The sequence below is a fragment of the Eurosta solidaginis genome, chromosome 4 (genome assembly GCF_040869045.1).
Source record: "Eurosta solidaginis isolate ZX-2024a chromosome 4, ASM4086904v1, whole genome shotgun sequence".
Lineage (NCBI taxonomy): Eukaryota > Metazoa > Arthropoda > Insecta > Diptera > Tephritidae > Eurosta > Eurosta solidaginis.
The window spans coordinates 118,005,624-118,024,330 of NC_090322.1; the positions used below are offsets into that span (position 1 = coordinate 118,005,624).

The 18,707-nt window shown below is 45.5% G+C and overlaps 1 protein-coding gene and 1 long non-coding RNA gene across 4 annotated transcripts in view; both read left to right on the top strand.

Annotated features, from left to right (window-relative positions):
• The window catches only part of LOC137250204 (uncharacterized), a 300,510-nt gene extending 291,571 nt beyond the window's left edge, over positions 1-8,939 (top strand). Inside the window, exons 12-13 of one of the 3 annotated variants that reach the window (XR_010952848.1) lie at positions 4,352-4,575; positions 8,735-8,939. Coding sequence is in view for 1 of the 3 variants with exons in the window: in XM_067782626.1 (XP_067638727.1) it covers positions 4,352-4,365 (14 nt within the window). In the remaining 2 variants the exon portion in view is untranslated. Of the gene's footprint in view, positions 1-4,351; positions 6,990-8,734 lie in introns of those variants that run through there. The other 2 variants (XR_010952851.1, XM_067782626.1) reach the window with 2 other exon arrangements.
• A 3,761-nt stretch (positions 8,940-12,700) lies between these two features.
• LOC137250206 (uncharacterized) lies at positions 12,701-18,316 on the top strand. The gene is made up of 3 exons (XR_010952857.1): positions 12,701-13,558; positions 13,646-13,875; positions 16,779-18,316. It is a non-coding gene; the product is annotated as an uncharacterized lncRNA (long non-coding RNA).
• Positions 18,317-18,707: the final 391 nt, after the last annotated feature.

Below are 18,707 nucleotides of genomic sequence, written 5' to 3' on the forward strand. Positions count from 1 at the left end.
TTAATGTGATCTTCAGTATTTTCGTGTGATGGCAGTTTAGCGTATAGCTTCTTCCAAACCTGGAATTTCGAATATTCGCCAGGACAACAAATTTTAGGTCGATTTAAAGTATTGGTGCTTAACAGACGACATGGTAGGCAATAAAAAGCATTGCTACTGGCACTCCACACCAACCAGTGACGCTCCACTTTCTCTCCATTTGGCAAGATTCTGTTTAATAACGAGGTAGGAAATGCCTCGTCATGACAATCACGTGGAAAAATAACAAGGCACTTTTGATGACCTCGACGAATTATTTCGTTGACTTCTTCAGATCGCAAAAACTCATTATTCACGGTACCGATATCGAAGTCGTTTAAATAATCTAGACTTTGATACATAGTTGGTGGTATTGTTGGAAGCCTTTTTGAAGATGAACCTTCATCAGTGTTACCACGAAAACTTTACGATTTCGGATTCGTGTAAACATATATTTTTGTTTGATGTTTTTTATTGTCTCCTCACTGTTCGAGGGACCAGGTAAAAAATCATTATCAATATTCGTTGCTTTTGAAATTCGGCTTAAAATTTCCACATGGAACAACTAAAGACTCTCCTGAATTAAAAAAAATGTCTTAGTACCTCTAAATCGCGGGCCCCCCGAGAAATACCGGGCCCCCTGAGCAATATCGTGCCCTGCGCTTGCCAGGCTAAGGCTCCAGCTATTAGGAGTGATAAAGCTGTCAGATCTAGAAGCAGCAAGTGGCTTAAGTCCTAGGAAGCTTCTAGTATTTGTCAAGAGGACGGAGTTTTTTTATAACATAGGTCCTGGTTCTTGATAGGGTTTTCAGCTTGGTCGTTAAAACAAACTTCTGGTAACACTACGGACTCATTCAGTCTATGTGAGATCCTCATGAACCGGCCACTTCAACCTAACCTATATTTTGTGTTTTGGTTTTTACTTTAGAATCTACCGGTTAAGTAAGCGATGTCAGCTAACTAAGCGCCTTCAAATGTAGATCCATAAGGAACATGAGGTCGCCAGAGCCTCGGCTGTTAAAGAAACAGGATTCGCCACGGGTAGGTGACGTTGACAATTGGGTTGGAGAGGCTATATATTGCGCTGGCAACCCATTGAAAGGATTGCGCTACAAAACCCCTTGTGACAATTTGGTATTTTAGTCGCCTCTTACGACAGGCATAGCTACCACGGGTATACTCTAAGCCCACTAACCCGCTGGAGCCATGAGAAGCGTGAGTGCACTTTGGGTGTCGCAAGGCAAGTTCCGTCGTGCCTGGTGTTTTTGGGTGAGCGGCCAGGCAAGGCAGCAGGGTACACATGCACCATTCAGGATGATACCCTCGCTGAGCCCAGAAAATCTGGGAAAATTAGATGTACTGCTCAGATCCAGCAAACGAGTATGTTCTGTACTGGCATATGATAAACTTGCAGACAACCAAACGTTTACTTTCCTGTCCAAAAGGGAATTGGTGCTCGGCACTGCTGCTAAAGAAGAATAGACGTAGTCATATCAATTCGTTCCCGGGTTACTCGGGGAAAGCAGTTTTAGCAGTACTTCGCCCGTATCAATTTGCACATCCATTCAAAGAACTTCGCATAATGGATTAAACAGTCATCTGCATTTATTCGTTTTTGTTTTTGTAGCACGCCTAATTTACTATCTATTACCCCAACATCTATCAATTACTTACTTACTTACTTAATTGGCGCTTAACCGTCTAAACGGTTATGGCCGTCCAACAAGGCGCCAATTGGTCACACCAAGGGAGTTTAAATCGTTTTCCACCTGGTCCTTCCAACGGAGTGGGGGCCGCCCTCTACCTCTGCTTCCATAGGCGGGTTCCGATAGAAACACTTTCTTGGCCGGAGCATCATCTTTCATTCGCATAACATGGCCTAGCCAGCGCAGCCGCTGCGTTTTAATTCGCTGGACTATGTTGATGTCTGCGTATAGCTCGTACAGCTCATCATTAAATCTTCTTCGGTACTCGCCATCGCCAATGCGTAGAGGTCCATAAATCTTTCGAAGAACTTTTCTCTCGAACACTCCCAAAGCCGCTTCATCTGCTGTTGTCATGGTCCATGCTTCTGCCCCATATAGCAGGACGGGTACGATAAGTGACTTGTAGAGTATGATTTTCGTTCGCCGAGAGAGGACTTTACTTTTCAATTGCCTACCTAATCCAAAGTAGCATTTATTGGCAAGATTGATTCTTCGCTGGATTTCAGTGCTGATGTTGTTGCTAATGTTGATGCTGGTTCCCAAATAAACGAAGTCTTTTACTATTTCGAAATTATGGCTGCCAACAGTAGCGTGGTTGCCAAGGCGCATATGCGCTGACTCTTTGCTCGATGACAGCAGGTACTTCGTTTTGTCCTCATTCACCATCAAACCCATCTTTACCGCTTTTTTTTCCAGCTTGGAATAAGCAGAACTAACAGCGCGGGTGTTTAGGCCGATGATATCAATGTCATCAGCATATGCCAGTAATTGCACGCTTTTATAGTATATTGTTCCAGTGCGGTTAAGTTCTGCAGCTAGTATAATTTTCTCCAGCATCAAATTAAAGAAATCGCACGATAGGGGGTCACCCTGTCTGAAACCTCGTTTAGTTTCGAACGGCTCGGAGAGGTCCTTCCCAATTCTGACTGAGCTGATGGTGTTGCTCAACGTCATTTTGCACAGCCGTATAAGTTTTGCAGGGAAACCAAATTCAGACATAGCGGCGTATAGGCAGCTCCTTTTCGTGCTGTCGAAGGCGGCTTTAAAGTCGACGAAGAGGTGATGTGTGTCGATTCTCTTTTCACGGGTTTTTTCCAAGATTTGGCGCATTGTGAAAATCTGGTCGATGGTAGATTTACCAGGTCTGAAGCCGCACTGATAAGGTCCAATCAGCCGGTTCACGGTGGGCTTCAATCTTTCGCACAATACACTTGAAAGGACCTTATATGCGATATTAAGAAGGCTGATTCCACGATAGTTGGTGCATTTTGCAGTATCCCCCTTCTTGTGGACTGGGCAAAGAACACTTAGATTCCAACCGTCGGGCATGCTTTCGTCCGCCCATATTTTGCTAAGAAGCTGCTGCATGCGCCTTACCAACTCCTCGCCGCCGAACTTGAATAGCTCCGCAGGCAATCCATCAGCGCCCACGGCCTTGTTGTTTTTCAATTTGGTTATTGCTATTCTAACTTCGTCATAATCGGGCGGGGGGACATATATTCCATCATCATCGATTGCGGGATCGGGTTCTTCATCTCTGCGCGGTGAATTGCTGCCTCCATTTAGGAGAGCAGAGAAGTGTTCCCTCCATAATCTAAGCACTCTCTGGACATCAGTTACAAGGTCGCCGTTTTCATTCCTACAGGAGTTTGCCCCGGTCTTAAAACCTTCCGTCTGTCGCCGTATTTTTTGGTAGAATTTTCGGGCGTTATTCCTGGTGGCTAGCAGCTCAAGCTCCTCGCACTCACGCCTTTCTGCTTCTGCTTTTTTCTTCCTGAAAAGGCGTCTCGCTTCCCTTTTCAACTCACGATAGCGTTCACACACTCCTCTTGTCGCGCTCGCTTTTAACGTAGCCCTGTAGGCAGCGTCTTTTCTTTCGGTTGCAACGCGGCATTCTTCATCATACCAGTTGTTTTTTCGTGGCCGCCGGTAACCAATTTTTTCCTCGGCGGCAGTATGAAGTGCTTTGGAGATATGCTCCCACTGCTCCTGTATTCCTTCAGGATGAGTTGTGCCCTCAGAGAGCAGGTGTGAGAGTCGAGTTGCGAAATCATTGGTAGTCTGTTGTGATTGAAGCTTTTCGACGTCTAGCTTTCCTTGTGTTTTTTGTTCCTTGTTTTTAGCCGCGTTGAGGCGGGTGCGTATTTTGGCTGCAACGAGATAATGGTCCGAATCGATGTTAGGTCCTCGGATCGTTCGCACATCTAAAACACTGGAGGCATGCCGTCCGTCTATCACAACGTGGTCGATCTGATTGCGAGTATTTCGATCAGGAGACAGCCATGTAGCTTGATGTATCTTTTTATGTATGAACCTCGTGCTTGATATGACCATGTTTCGAGCACCGGCAAAGTCAATCAGCCTCAGTCCGTTAGGAGAAGTTTCATTGTGTAGGCTGAACTTTCCGACTGCAGGGCCATCTATCAATTATCCCTTGTTATAATCTTCGGGTACCCCCGCTACCGGAAGATGCCTTGGCATGGTGGAGGTTCACTTGAATTTACTTTACAGGTCCTGATTCTGGTTATCTGAAATCCCCTTGAGTATCTTGTATTTATTAAGCACTTCCGGTTATAATAAAAACTTGTTATCTATCCTTACTGATATTCGTTTCTCTTTCATTCTAGGTAATTCGATTTGACGATGTGGGCATAGCAATATTCCAGCTGTGGATGTAAGAAGAACGTACATTTGCTCAAACTACAAGAAAACTGCGACAGCTGTCCCTCGGCCTTTTTAGTATCACATATAAGGCCCTACCACGCATATTATGGGAAAGGGTCAAGTTCAAAGGCTCAACATCACCTGCAAATCGACTTCGATAGCACGAAATGGGGCTGCATATATTCCGGTATTATATCTACAACATATAATACCGGAATAATATCTACAACACTCATATTCATGCAAACTGATACTAACAACACCACCCGCTTCCCAAGGCAGTCGGTTCTATGTACCGGAGCGACTCGGGATTTTTCCCGACCAAGGACTGTCATTTCAGTGTGACCCCATTTAATTTGTTTCGTCCCTCCCACAAATTGTCATCCTCCCAGCAGCTCCTTGCAGCAGGACTGCTACATATTCTCTTGCTCCGGGAAGGTATCGAACCCAATCCGGGTCCGTCTCTTGACCCCGGTCATGAGAAATGGTTTTGCTGCATCTGCCAGAAAAGAATCTTTTTAGGACGGTCATACTCTGTTCAGTGTGTCTCGTGCAAGGGATGGTTGCATCGGACAGGTTGTTCTGGGCTTGATCCCAAAACCCGACGTCCACGTAACTTTTATAAATCTTTTGTGGCTCCTTGCTGCTCACGCCCAAGGGCGTCCCGTAGTCTACGCCTAAGGGTATCCCCACTACCTTCCAGCAGCTTCGCTGCTCAGCAAGCCACAACAAGTACCCGCTGCTGCTCGCGCCCCACGGCGCCAACAACTCAAACAGCTGATACCACTCATAACTACTACCTTCGTAGTAGAGCTGGTAGCAATGCTGAGCATCAGCCCCTGCCCCCGTCTTCTTCTCCCCCCTCTTTTCTGGCAGCAATCGTGCAGGTCAGGGAAACAGACTCTTAGTCCCTGCCTCCGTTTGCACCGTCTGCCAGCACAGAATATATAGGTTTGCGACATCCGCTCAATGCAGCTCCTGCCTTGGGTGGTGCCACTTTCCTAGATGTTCTGGTCTCCGCGACGGCACCCCCTCGACGGGTTTCATCGCGCCATGTTGCCAGGTCGCAAACCCAAATCATCCGGGTACCCCAATGCTTGCCCAAGGGCGCCCAGTCCCAAGGCCACAACAGCAATTGCGTCCTGGCCTTCCACAACCTAGGCGTAGTCACCCCTCACTTACCCCTAGAGTGGCGGCGTCACCCCTCATGCACTTCAGAATTCTGCAGTTCAACTGTAATGGACTAACTGGGAAGATTACGGAGATGGTCGATTTCATGAAGCGGCACAACATCCGCATTGCTGCGATTCAAGAGACTAAACTCACAGCAAGATCTGCATTGCAGACCTGCTCTGGTTATAATGTCCACAGGAAAGACCGCGAGAGCGGAAATGGAGGCGGCCTCGCGTTTATCATACACCACTCTGTGCAATATCATATATTTGATCCTGGCATCGACCGCAGTGACAATGCCTTAGAACGTCAAGGCCTATCTGTCCGGTCAGGCGATGCAAATCTAGAAATCATCAACATCTACATCCCTCCTGTCACCTGTTGCCCCAGTGGATACCGCCCTAATATCGAGGCCTTACTCACTGGCAACAATCGCATTATCTTAGGCGATTTCAATGCCCATCACGACCTATGGCATTCAAGCTTGCGGGTGGACAGTAGGGGTGAGATGTTGGCGGATCAATTAGACGAAACGACGTTCTGCACAATAAACGGAGACGCCCCCACACGTATGGTAGGAAGCTGTCATAGCTCGCCAGATATCTCAATCGTAAGCGCAGAACTCGTAAACTGCGTCAACTGGCAGCCGATGGTAACATTGGCATCCGACCACCTGCCCATACTTATTTCGTTCGAGCGTACCGCCGACTTCATCGTCACCGAAAAACGCACTTTCATAAACTTCAAAAAAGGAAAGTGGGAAGAATATAAATCTGCAACAGACAGCAGCTTTGCTGCCCTCCCTATCCCGACTGATGCTCGCCAAGGGGAGCGTGCCTTCCGTAAGGTCATTGAATCCGCCTCGGCACATTTCATTCCCGCCGGGAGAATTCCCGAAATCCGGCCCCACTTCCCGGCGGAGGCCGCGAGCTTAGCGAGGGAACGCGACCTTATAAGACAGCTTGATCCAGGCGACCCCCAAATAAGGGATATAAACCAACGCATCAGATTGCTTGTGGACGAACACAAGCGGGCGAAATGGGAAGAGCACCTAAGAGGTTGTAACCTCTCTACCGGTGTAGGTAAACTTTGGTCCACCGTAAAGTCCCTATCGAATCCGACTAAGCACAAAGACAAAGTTTCCATCGCCTTTGGCGATAAGGTGCTGTCGGATGCGAAAAAATGCGCAAGCGCTTTCTGCCGACAATATATAATGCATCCTACGGTCGACAAAGATAGACGGAGAGCCAATAGACACGCACATAAACACAAACTCAGCGCGTCACCAATTACCATCACCGCTAGAGAGGTTGAGGACGCCATTGGTCGCGCTAAACCATCCAAAGCAGTGGGCCCAGACGGCATAGCCATGCCGATGCTTAAAAACCTAGGGAAAGAGGGTTTCAAATATTTAGCGCATGTCTTCAACCTGTCTCTTTCCACCTTTGTCATACCTGAGAAATGGAAAATGGCCAAGGTGGTCCCGCTACTAAAGCCTGGGAAACCAGCTAACGTAGGTGAGTCATATCGTCCGATATCTCTCCTATCGCCAGTGGCAAAGACGCTTGAAGCCATTTTGCTCCCTTATTTCCAAGCACATTTGCAGCTAGCCCCTCATCAGCATGGCTTCAGAAAACTCCATAGCACTACCTCCGCGCTAAATGTCATTAGCACCCAGATAAATTGCGGTTTGAATCAATATCCCCACCATAGAACAGTACTCGTAGCGTTAGACCTATCAAAAGCTTTTGATACGGTCAACCATGGCTCGTTACTGCAAGACCTGGAAGGGTCCACCCTTCCCCCATGTCTTAAAAGGTGGACCGCAAATTATCTGGGTGGTCGGCAGGCATCGGTGCAATTCAGAAACGAAACATCAAAACAAAGGAGAATTAAACAAGGGGTGCCACAGGGTGGTGTCCTATCCCCGCTTTTGTTTAATTTCTACATATCTAAGCTGCCTTCACCACCGGAAGGAGTCACAATCGTTTCCTACGCCGATGACTGCACAATAATGGCCACAGGCCCAGGCCCAAAGATCGATGAGCTATGCAATAAAATAAACGGCTATCTCCCTGATCTCTCCAGTTTTTTCGCCTCGCGAAACCTGGCATTGTCACCGACTAAATCTTCCGCGACCTTGTTTACAACATGGACGCCCCAAATGTCGACCATATTGAACATCCACGTCGATGGCACTACGCTACCGACTGTCCTACACCCCAAAATCTTGGGTGTGACGTTTGATCAGGATCTACATTTTGGTGCGCACGCAACCGCAATTGTTCCAAGAATTCAGAGTCGTAATAAAATCCTCAAATCCCTTGCTGGCAGTACCTGGGGAAAAGATAAAGAAACGCTCTTGACTACATACAAAGCAATTAGCCAGCCGATTACGTGCTACGCGTCACCCATATGGTCGCCAAGCCTAAAAACCACCCATTGGAAGAAACTACAGGCCTGCCAAAATACTGCTCTCAGAATCGCCACGGGCTGTCTTCTTATGTCCCCAGAACACCATCTGCATAATGAGGCGAGAATACTCCCCATCAGGGAGAGAAATGAGATGCTGACCAAACAGTTTCTGTTGAATACCCAGAAACCTGGGCATCCCAACAGACATCTGATTGACGAACCAGCACCGCCTAGGGGCCTAAGGAGTCATCTCCGTAAGCATTTTGAGGAAATACGGCACCTTAGAACCCAGCCGTATGAAGCGGAAAAACACAAGCAGGTCCTTGGTGAACTCCATAGACAGGCGTCGGACCTTTATGTCGGGAATTGCCCGGTGAATCCAGTACTTGAAGAAAAATATCCAGAACTCGCAGAGGAGGAACGCATACTCCCCAGGGAAACGCGTGTCACTCTTGCTCAACTTCGTTCTGGATACTGTAACAGGTTAAACTCTTACCTATCCAGAATCAACCCCGACATACAAAATGTATGCCCTGCTTGCAACGTGTCCCCACATGACACCAACCATCTCTTTAATTGTAATGTGGAACCAACGCCTCTAACACCCCTTTCCTTATGGTCCACCCCTGTTGAAACGGCAAGTTTCCTTGGACTCCCGTTAGAGGATATTGATGACAATTTGTGATCGGTCGCGGCTATTAGGTGGGGCGAGCATTGCTACAACAACAACAACAACAACAACAACACCACCCGCGCAGGAAAAATTGAGCACCATCAGTGTGAGCTTCGAAACTCCAAATGTTTTCAGAAAGGGCACGACTACGAATGAGTTTATGTCTTTACATATGTAGTTTGTACATATAAATATGCACATATGTAAGGTTTACTAGAAAATTAAGGAAATTATTTGTAAAAACCAATGTATACATAATTTATTCATAATTAAATATTATTTAAACAAAAGGGACGCGTTTCATTCATATAAAAACCGAATTGACAGAAGGTAACCGGTACGGGTAACCGATAGGCCAGTTACCCGTGTTGTTGTTGTTGCATATGTTTTGGTTAGCGATAACGAAAACATAAAAAAAAAAATAAATGTAAGGCGCGATAACCTCCGAAGAGATCTAAGGCCGATAACGAAAACATACCTAATGAAATAACTTAAAAATGTAAATAACATCGAGCGAGAAGGAATGTTGAAAACACAATAGGTAAGAGCGAGAAAGCGAGTCACACGTACACTATTTTGAGAGAGCGCATGCGTTACCTTTTTCATGACAGCAATGTAAAAGTCATTAAGACGATAATTGGTGACCAAGTTATTGGTAACGATTAAGTAATCGATTAGGTAACGGGTACCTGTCTTGTAGGGTATAGCTGCTATATTTTCCTGTGCTATATAAAGCATAGTTGCATGCGCAAGTATGAAAGGAGGTACAGTCAGAGAGAATTTAAAAATAGAGATGTTGAAGGAACGAAAATAGTGTGAAGCAAGCTTCACAAAACTCTAGTACATCGATGGGCAAAACGGCTCGTATGAGCCTTTTGTGCATACGGGCACGCTTTGCACATTAAGTGCTAGATGAAGGACGATCAAGTGCAGGTATGTGGGGCGAACAGTGCACGGACTTTTAAAAAGAAAATGTTGGTAGACAAGAAATTAAAATAGTGGTAGAAGTTGGTAAAAATAGCTACAGTTTATATTTGTACAAAAAAATTCATATTTTAATGTAAAACAAATAAAGCACATGTCACGGAAATAACACTTTTAAAAAAACATGTAAGTAAAACAAAAAAATACATTTAAATTTGTGTATACATACACTTATGGACAAAGTAATAGGTATAAACAGCTTTGGTTCTCTATCATTACAAGATTTTACAAATGAAAACAAATTTTGTGTGGTAATATTTATAACTTTAGTTACTTATACTAAATATATGAAAACAATTATAATTCATCCATTTACAAGAAAACTGTGTCATAATTAAACAATTTCGTTGGTCAAAATAATAGGTGTATGAAACTTTTCTTAGAAATCTAAGTACACCATTGAAATATAATTCCTTACTCCACTGTTTTCTTAATCACCGGTATCTCCTCCATGCTTTGTATAACTTTGCCTATTCTATTGGTCATGGCTTTGAATAATTTTTGGCAGGTTTCCAATGGAGTGCTATCCCATCCCGATCTTTCGCCTTCTGCCGAAATAATTATCTTGTTTTGTAATGAAAAGGACGCCAATCTTTTCCTAAGGCCACTCCACAAGTTCTCAATCGCGTTTAGGTCAGAGGATTGACCTGGCCATTGCTTACATGTGACAATTCCATTTCTGAACAACTCAGATACCAACCGGAAAGTATATTATATTATATATAAATATTACCACACATTTGCTTTCATTTGCAAAATCTTGTAATGATAGAGAACCAAAGCTGTTTACACCTATTATTTTGTCCACGAGTGTAGCTTATGCATATATGATACTTGTTTGCTGTATTTCGAGCTTGAAATACTGACGAAATTTTACCGAAACGTCTAATTACAACAACATTTTTCCAATGTACCAAGAATACTGCCACAAAATAACCGACTTTGGTATTTACTTAAACCTTTTTTTATTTTCGTTTAAAATTGTTCACAAAAAACTGATGAAAATAGCACAGGGAAATATTTGCGTGCTCATTTACCACATTTATTTCATCATATATGTAATACTCCTATATTGCTACAAAAAGCTACATAGGTACATTCCCAAACATCAGAGTGCCGATATATTGCTGTTTAAACGTTTTTGTTTTTGTATTCAATAATCGAATGTACCTAAATTTAATTTTTTTCTTGTCACACTTATGCTGCTACAATCACAAAAATTTTATAGGCTATCTTGTTTTGATTTGGAATTCAAAACATGGTGCGAGCATTCTCTATTAGCAATATAGGAGTATTACATATATGTATTTCATAAACAAATTTATTTCTTGTTCCAATTCGTACACAAACTTTTCAAAATAAAAACCGAAATAAATGTAATCTTCGTTTGAAATAGCAATGGCAAAATTATTATATACCTAATGATCGCAGTATTTGGTTTCAATGCGAATATGTATATTGAACTCCTGCGAAGACAGTCACCTTGTAGCGGTGCAGGGGCTTACGCCGATCGCATTCGATACTAATTGGTCAGATGGGAGCGGGGCAACCGCCTCACCTGACAGATGTGGTCGAATGCGATCGGTAACCAGGAACTGTCACCTCCTAATCCAGGGTGTTATGCGTCACCGTGCCCATTGGACTGGTTTGCAGCCAGGAGGTCCACAACACCGGCTGTATTATAACGGCGCCTCCCCAACACCGGGCCACCTTGGGGAGTAACCATGGCCTTACCGCGTCAAGGGGCTCTGCCGCGGCGGACCAACCCAGTTCCCCAAACTAAAGCAGAGACAACAACGCTTGCCATGTCAAGCAAGTTGTCGTAAGAAAAAGATGATGGACAACAACAACAAAAAAACCAACAACAACAATAACAAAAAAGCACAACAAAAAAAAACGGGATCCAGGAAGAGCAGCGGGCAGAGAAGCAGCAGGCCACGCACGTACTCCAGGCAATTCCTGGAAAGCCTCACGAGAGAGGAGGCAATGCTCTTCGTAGAGCATCAGAGGGACGAATCTCCCTCCACTAGCACTGGAGTATACAGGGAACCGGCTCTCAAAACCGCGAACCCCAAGGGCAGCACCAAAACCCAAGGAGAGCAGCGCGGGCCCGAAGAGCACTCCAACCAGGAAGCAGAGAAACCCGCGATCCCCAGTGGACCCCCATCCACTGGTGAGCAGCGCGGGCAAGTCAAACAAGGTGAGCAGAAGGCGGCGGCAGGAAACAAACCCGCGATCCATGGAGGGCCCAGTACCTCCATTGCGCAGCGCGGGCCGAAAGAGAAAACAAAAGAGTTAACTGCAAGAGAGCGAGAAAAGCTGACAAAGAGAGGCTACGACGGTGCATCCAAGCACGAAAACCACCACCCTAGCAGTCCCTCTAGAGGGACGAGTAAGTCTAGGCGTTCACCGTCGGAGCATGACTCCAGTAGCAGCTCACAGAGCACCTATGAAAGGTCCCAGGAAGGGAAAAATACAGAGCGGAACCCGGAGGAGTGGAAGCGGCCTAACAGAAGGCACAACAGAGGCAGATACTTCCACCACGGGGCAGTCCAGGAGCGCTGGATGACAAGAGACGCTTTGGACTAAGTGGGGCTGGGGTAAAAAGATACCTCCGATATCTAGAGGAAGGCCTGTCGCCCAGGGAGGCAAGAGCCAGGGCAGATGAGCGCAGGCATGAGCTAGACCACGGGCAGAGAAAAGCCAATGCTCAAAGTGGAAGCAAAGAAGGAAGGAGAGCACAGCCAGCGGCAGCTGACCAGCATGCGCCCGCTCCCGCTGAAAAGCGCAGGATCGGGCAAATTACGCCGGAGGAAACTCCGAGCTCAAAAAGGCAACGGGCCCACGCTCCCAGGAACACTGCACCCACGGGCAGGGAGATTCAAGCCAGGGCGACTGGGGTACCTGCTGGGATGGCACCAAGGCAGCAGAGCTATTCGGAAGCCCTTAGGGGTATCCGAATAGCTGTTCTGCCCAGTAACTACCCGGCGGAGGCCCTAAGTCAAGAAGACCTGACGAATCTCCAAGAGCTCATAATGGACGGAGTGTTCAGGGGATGTGGGCATGCCCTAGTTTTTTGCGGGGTATACTTCCGAGCAGGGCTGCTCCTCGTGGACTGCGAGGACGAAAAAACAGTTAAGTGGCTCGTTGAAGTAATACCGACGCTGGAGGGGTGGACAGGGCCACAATTATGCACGAGACGCGGGGATGAAATACCGCCAACGCATAATGTGACTATGTTCCTCCCCAGAAGTGCGGAACGCCCAAAAGAGTTTGCGTTACGGCTCCTCGCCAACCAAAATGAGGGCCTCAGGACGCAGAGATGGCGCGTCATTAATTGTAGCGCAGAGGAAACAAGCCTACGTCTCGACGTAGGCATAGACGAGGAATCGTATCAAATCATACGCAGGAACGGGCTCAAGCTGCACTATAGGTACGGCCTGGTCCTAGTGAGACCCTGGAGGCAGAGGCAACCAGGGAATAGTGAGCAGCCGGAAGACAAGGCGGAGGCAGAGGGCACCGACAGAGGCGAGCTGTCGGACGAAAACATGACGGACGCGAGCACCGATACCATCAGGGCTCGCGAGACCACAAACCCTCCCACCGCAGCAAGCAAGGACAAAATCCTGCAGCCTGGGGATGAAAAAGAAATCCCCACCACACAAGAGCTCATCGAGGGCCTCGACCTCCAGGAGCTGGAGCTGAATAGGCGGGACGAAAGCGAGAGCGGATTGTCGGATGAAGATGATCCGATGAGGCCGGCCGGGCCAAAATGACCGGCATAAGCATAAAAGTAGCCCAGATCAACCTCCATCACGCCATTGCAGCCTCGGCTGTACTGGTGAGGAGGTTCGCCTCGGATGATCTGGGCATCGCCCTCATACAAGAACCTTGGGCTTACAAGGGACAGGTGAGGGGCCTTAATGTAAGTAATAACAAAGTGATCTCTCACAGCAGAGACCAAGATCATGTGTAATGCTTAAGTCAAACATTAACTATTTTTGCATTACAGAATTTTTAAGCCGGGATCTGGTGGCGGTGCAGATCGAGGCAAAGGTGAATGGAGACAACACCAGCATTGTGCTGGCCGCAGCCTACTTCCCGGGGGCGACAGCACAGTCCCTCCAGTTAACGTGCAGAAGCTAGTGGAGCACTGCAGAAGAGCGAAACTTCCGTTGATCATAGGAAGCGATGCTAACTCCCACAACACGGAGTGGGGCAGCAATGATACCAACCAAAGGGGTGAGTGTTTACTAGAATATATAGTCAGCAACGATTTGAATATATATAACGTCGGGAGCAAACCGACGTTTGTCACGAGAGCCAGGGCAGAGGTCCTAGATATAACACTTGGCAACAACCTGACTGAGAATATGATCTCGAAATGGAGAGTCTCAGAAGAACCCTCCCTATCGGATCATAGGATCATAAGGTTTGAGCTGGGTGCTGTATCGGGGCAATACAGCCCTAAAAGAAATCCCAGGAAAACAGACTGGGGCAGCTACAAAAGTATCATAGAGGCTAACGCGGATAGTCTCAGAAATAAGAGCAGAAGCACTAACTGTACTGAGTTAGAGGGCAGGGTAGATAGGGCAAATCAGATAATGATAGATGCCTACAACTCCAGTTGCCGAGTCTCCCTAGTTAAGGGTAAGAAGGCAACCCCCTGGTGGTCGCATGACCTGACACTACTAAGGAAGAAAACTCTTTAACGGTGCAAGAAGAACCGGCAACTGGGAGGAATACACTCAAAATCTAACAAAGTACAATAAAGAGATAAGGAAAGCTAAGAGGGAAAGTTTCAGAAATTTCTGCGAGGGAATTTCTAGCACACCTGCAGCGGCAAGGCTCCACAAGGCCCTAGCCAAAGAGCAGAGGGAGATTAACTTAGCGATTAGGCTTCCAGACGGTACCTATACCGGAACGGTGGAGGAGCGAGCGAGGGCCCTGCTACACACGCATTTTCCGGGTGCCTCTCCGCAAGTACCGGAACCTGTGTTCCCCAGAGTGAAACCAACCCCATCAGACTGGCAACTGGCCAACTCCCTCTTCAGTGAGGCCAGAGTCAGATGGGCAGTGGAATCCTTTGAGAAATACAAATCTCCGGGGGTGGATGGCATCTACCCGGTGCTAATGCAGCAAGGGACACAGATCATCCCACATCTGGCCAGGATCATGAGAGATAGTCTGGCACTGGGATACATACCCATGATGTGGAGAAGAGCAAAAGTGGTTTTCATACCAAAAGTAGGAAAAAAGGACTATTCGCAGGCAAAGTCCTTCAGACCAATAAGTCTAACTTCCTTTGTCTTGAAGGCAATGGAAAAGATATTGGACCAAGAAATCAGGTCGAACGCCCTCAAGAGCTGGCCCTTACATCATAGCCAGCATGCGTACAGAGCGGGTAGGTCCACGGACACAGCTCTGTACCAATTAACATCTGAAATACAGAGGGCATTGGAAACAGAGGAAACAGTGATTTGCGCTTTCCTTGACATTGAGGGTGCCTTTGACAACACATCTCATGAAAGCGTAAACATAGCACTGCAGAGAAGAGGAATTCAGATGCCTATCCAGAGATGGATTGACAATCTACTCCGCACAAGAATCGCTGAAGTCCATGTAGGTAACAGCGCAGTTAAGGTTAATACCACGAGGGGGTGCCCTCAAGGAGGTATTCTATCACCCCTTCTGTGGAGCCTAGTAGTGGACGAACTCCTGCAAAAGCTATCTGACAATGGCATAAGATGCCAGGGATACGCTGACGACATCGTCATAATTGCAAGGGGTAAGTTCGAGGGTACGCTCTGTGACATAATACAGAGAGCACTGAATATTACGAAGGGATGGTGTGCCAGTGTGGGGCTGAACATCAACCCATCTAAAACGACCATCATCCCTTTCACCAGAAGAAGGGCCCTACCGGCCCTGAGAGCAATTACAATAAATGGCGTGGCACTAGAACAGGGAACCGCGGTGAAATACTTGGGGGTCACTTTTGACACCAAGCTCCTATGGAAACAGCACTTCGACTCCATGCGAGCTAAGGCTACGAGGTCCATCATGATATGCAAACGTCTAGCAGGCAAATCATGGGGCTGTAGCCCGCATGTGCTAAGATGGATGTATACCATGATAGTAAAACCTATGATAAAATACGGTTCGATAGCCTGGGCATCGAAAACAACTCGGGTGACGACGAGGCAAGCGCTGTCAAAACTTCAGCGATGGCATGTGTATGCATCACGGGAGCTATGCGCACATGCCCTACAGCAGCGCTGGAGGCTATCCTTGATCTGACCCCGCTGCATATATCAATAAAGCAGTCAGCCAAGAGAACCCTCCTGAATATTGCTAAGGAGGGCTCGGGCATAGGTAAAGTTATATCGTCCCGAAACATGGAGGAATTGAGAGAGAAGATCCCAATCTCTCAACTCCCGAGGGATGATATCCTCAGGCAGATAGTCTATGAGAGAAGGTACAAAGTAGAATTGGGAGACAAGGGTACGTGGAAGGAAAGCAGAATTGTGTACATTCATCAGCTAAATAAAATAGTATGGTACACAGATGGCTCGAAGACGCCAGAGGGGATTGGATCTGGAGTCTTTGGACCCAGAGCCAAGATATCAACGCCTCTGGGAGCACACCCGAGCATTTTTCAAGCGGAAGTGTTCGCTATAAGCCAGTGTGCTGACCTGAACCTTCAGCGCGAATACTCCAACGAAACAATTGCCATACTCAGTGACAGTCAGACGGCCTCAAGGCGATCTCGGCGTCTGAAATAAAATCAGCACTAGTACTTGAGTGCGTTGAAAAGCTAAATCGACTAGGAGCACACAACAAACTGTTGTTGGCCTGGGTTCCTGGCCACCGGGGAGTGGAGGGCAATGAGCAAGCGGACATCCTGGCAAAGGAGGCAGCAATGACACGACCTATTGGTCCTGAGCCGTTCCTGCCAGTAGGCCCGCAGGAAATCAGAGGGCATCTACTATTAGAAGAAAGGGATAAGAGGGAAGAACACTGGCGCAATATGCCAGGCTTGAGGCAATCTAAGTTACTGCTGGGGTGCTACAACACAACTCGATATAGAGCATTAATGGTTCTGTCGAAAGATAACCTGAGGATCCTAACAGCTGATCTTACAGGGCACTGCAGACTGAACAGCCACATGCAGAAGCTGGGCATCCTATCGAACAACACATGCCGATTTTGTGATCGATCAGCGGAGACGGCGGAACATATACTCCTGGAATGTGACGCAATCTCAAGACGTAGGGCTAAGTTTTTGGGCTCACCATGGCCAGAGCACTCTCACATCAAATCCCTCAAGCCAGGTGAACTGCTAGGGTTCATCAGAGAAGTCGGCTTGGATGAGGTGCTGTGAAGCAGTTGAGGGCACAATAGACCAATGGTCGCAGTGCGATCCTCAATTAATTATCTATCTATCTATGTATATTGAAATGTTGGTACATTCTTGGGCTTTGGTGGTAGAAGTGGTAGAAAATGAAAATGGGCTAAAAGGTTGGTATATCTACCAATAAAGTGGTAAAGTCCGTGCACTGGGGGCGAAGAACACAGGAAGAGAATAATATACAAACACACATAAGATTGATAAAGAGAGAGTATTTGGCGTTATACATATGTGGAAAATAGAGCTGCCACCGCTCTTATTATGTTCAAATTATTAAGCGTTTTAGGATAAAATAGCCTTTATTTACCGACGGCTTCGCTCGCACTAAAGGCCACAAATATGTAATGTCGCTTTTGTGTTTGACAACTCGAACTGAATTTTCAGTTGTAATTTTAAAATTTCCTTTATGTTTCAAATCATAAACAAAGCAAGTTTTAATTAGAAAAATGGTCGCCGTAAATTAAACACACATGCAACATATGCTCCAACAATTTTTGCAGTGTGGATTTAACGATATATGTATGTGAGCTGAAGAAATTTGAAAATTCTCTATAATTCGAAATTTATAAATGAAAGCAGTTATGTTTATAATAAAACTGGTAAAATTAGTCGTTGTTTATGCGATTGGTACCTTTTTTATTTGTAAACTGATACATTTCTTTCTAGGCTCACGGCAACACTGCCAACAAGTCTGAAAAGGGTTGCGTTTTCCCACGATTGTATACGAAACGTGCATTAGTACGTTTTTCTACTACTACTTCCTCTAATGCTACTATTTTAAAAATCCTTTTTTAAATACTTTTATGTATATATTGCAAAATGAATCGGCTTGCATATAATTAAATGTATGTGAAAGCGAAATGAATGTCAATAATGCGCTGCTTAACATAAAGTCGACTTCAGTCTATGGTTATTCCGTTTTTCGTATTTCTTGCCAAAAAATATATGTTTTTGCTTTCGTACTATTGCAACACAGTTTGGGAATTGGTTTTCGAGGTTGAGAGAGAATATTTTCATTTCAGTTCTTTAGTGTTTCCGCAGCCATTGTTACTATATAGTTTGGCAGCTTATTTTGAGGTTATGTAGCGAATATAGTGGAAGGCAGTGGCCTGGGCAGTCGAATGACATATAATGAATTGGTGTTCGGAGTTTTTCAAAGTTAAAAAAAAAAATTATAAAAGCTTTAATATAAATAAAAATATTATTTTAATAACAACAAAAAAGCCTTATATTTTCTATATACATAAATTCGTAAGGATTATCTCACTTTAAAATTTGAGCTAAATAATCTAAAGTTTTTTTTTGAAACTGAGTCGAGAACTGTACGTGTGAATGTGCAAATTTTCACCGATCAGCTGTTAGTTGCGCTACTTGGTAAAATTTACAACATTGTTTACTATATAGTTTGGCAGCTTAAGTAGAGGTTATGTTGTGAATAGAGTGGAAGGCAGTGGACTAGGCAGTCGAATGTCATATAATGAAGGAATGGTGTTCGGAGTTTTTTCAAAGTTAAAAAAAAAAATGTTAAAAGTTTTAATATAAATAAAACTATTGTTTTAATAACAACAAAAACGCTTTATATATTCTATATACATAAATTCGTAAGGATTATCTCACTTTAAAAATTGAGTTAAATAATCTAAAGTTTTTTTTTGAAATTGAG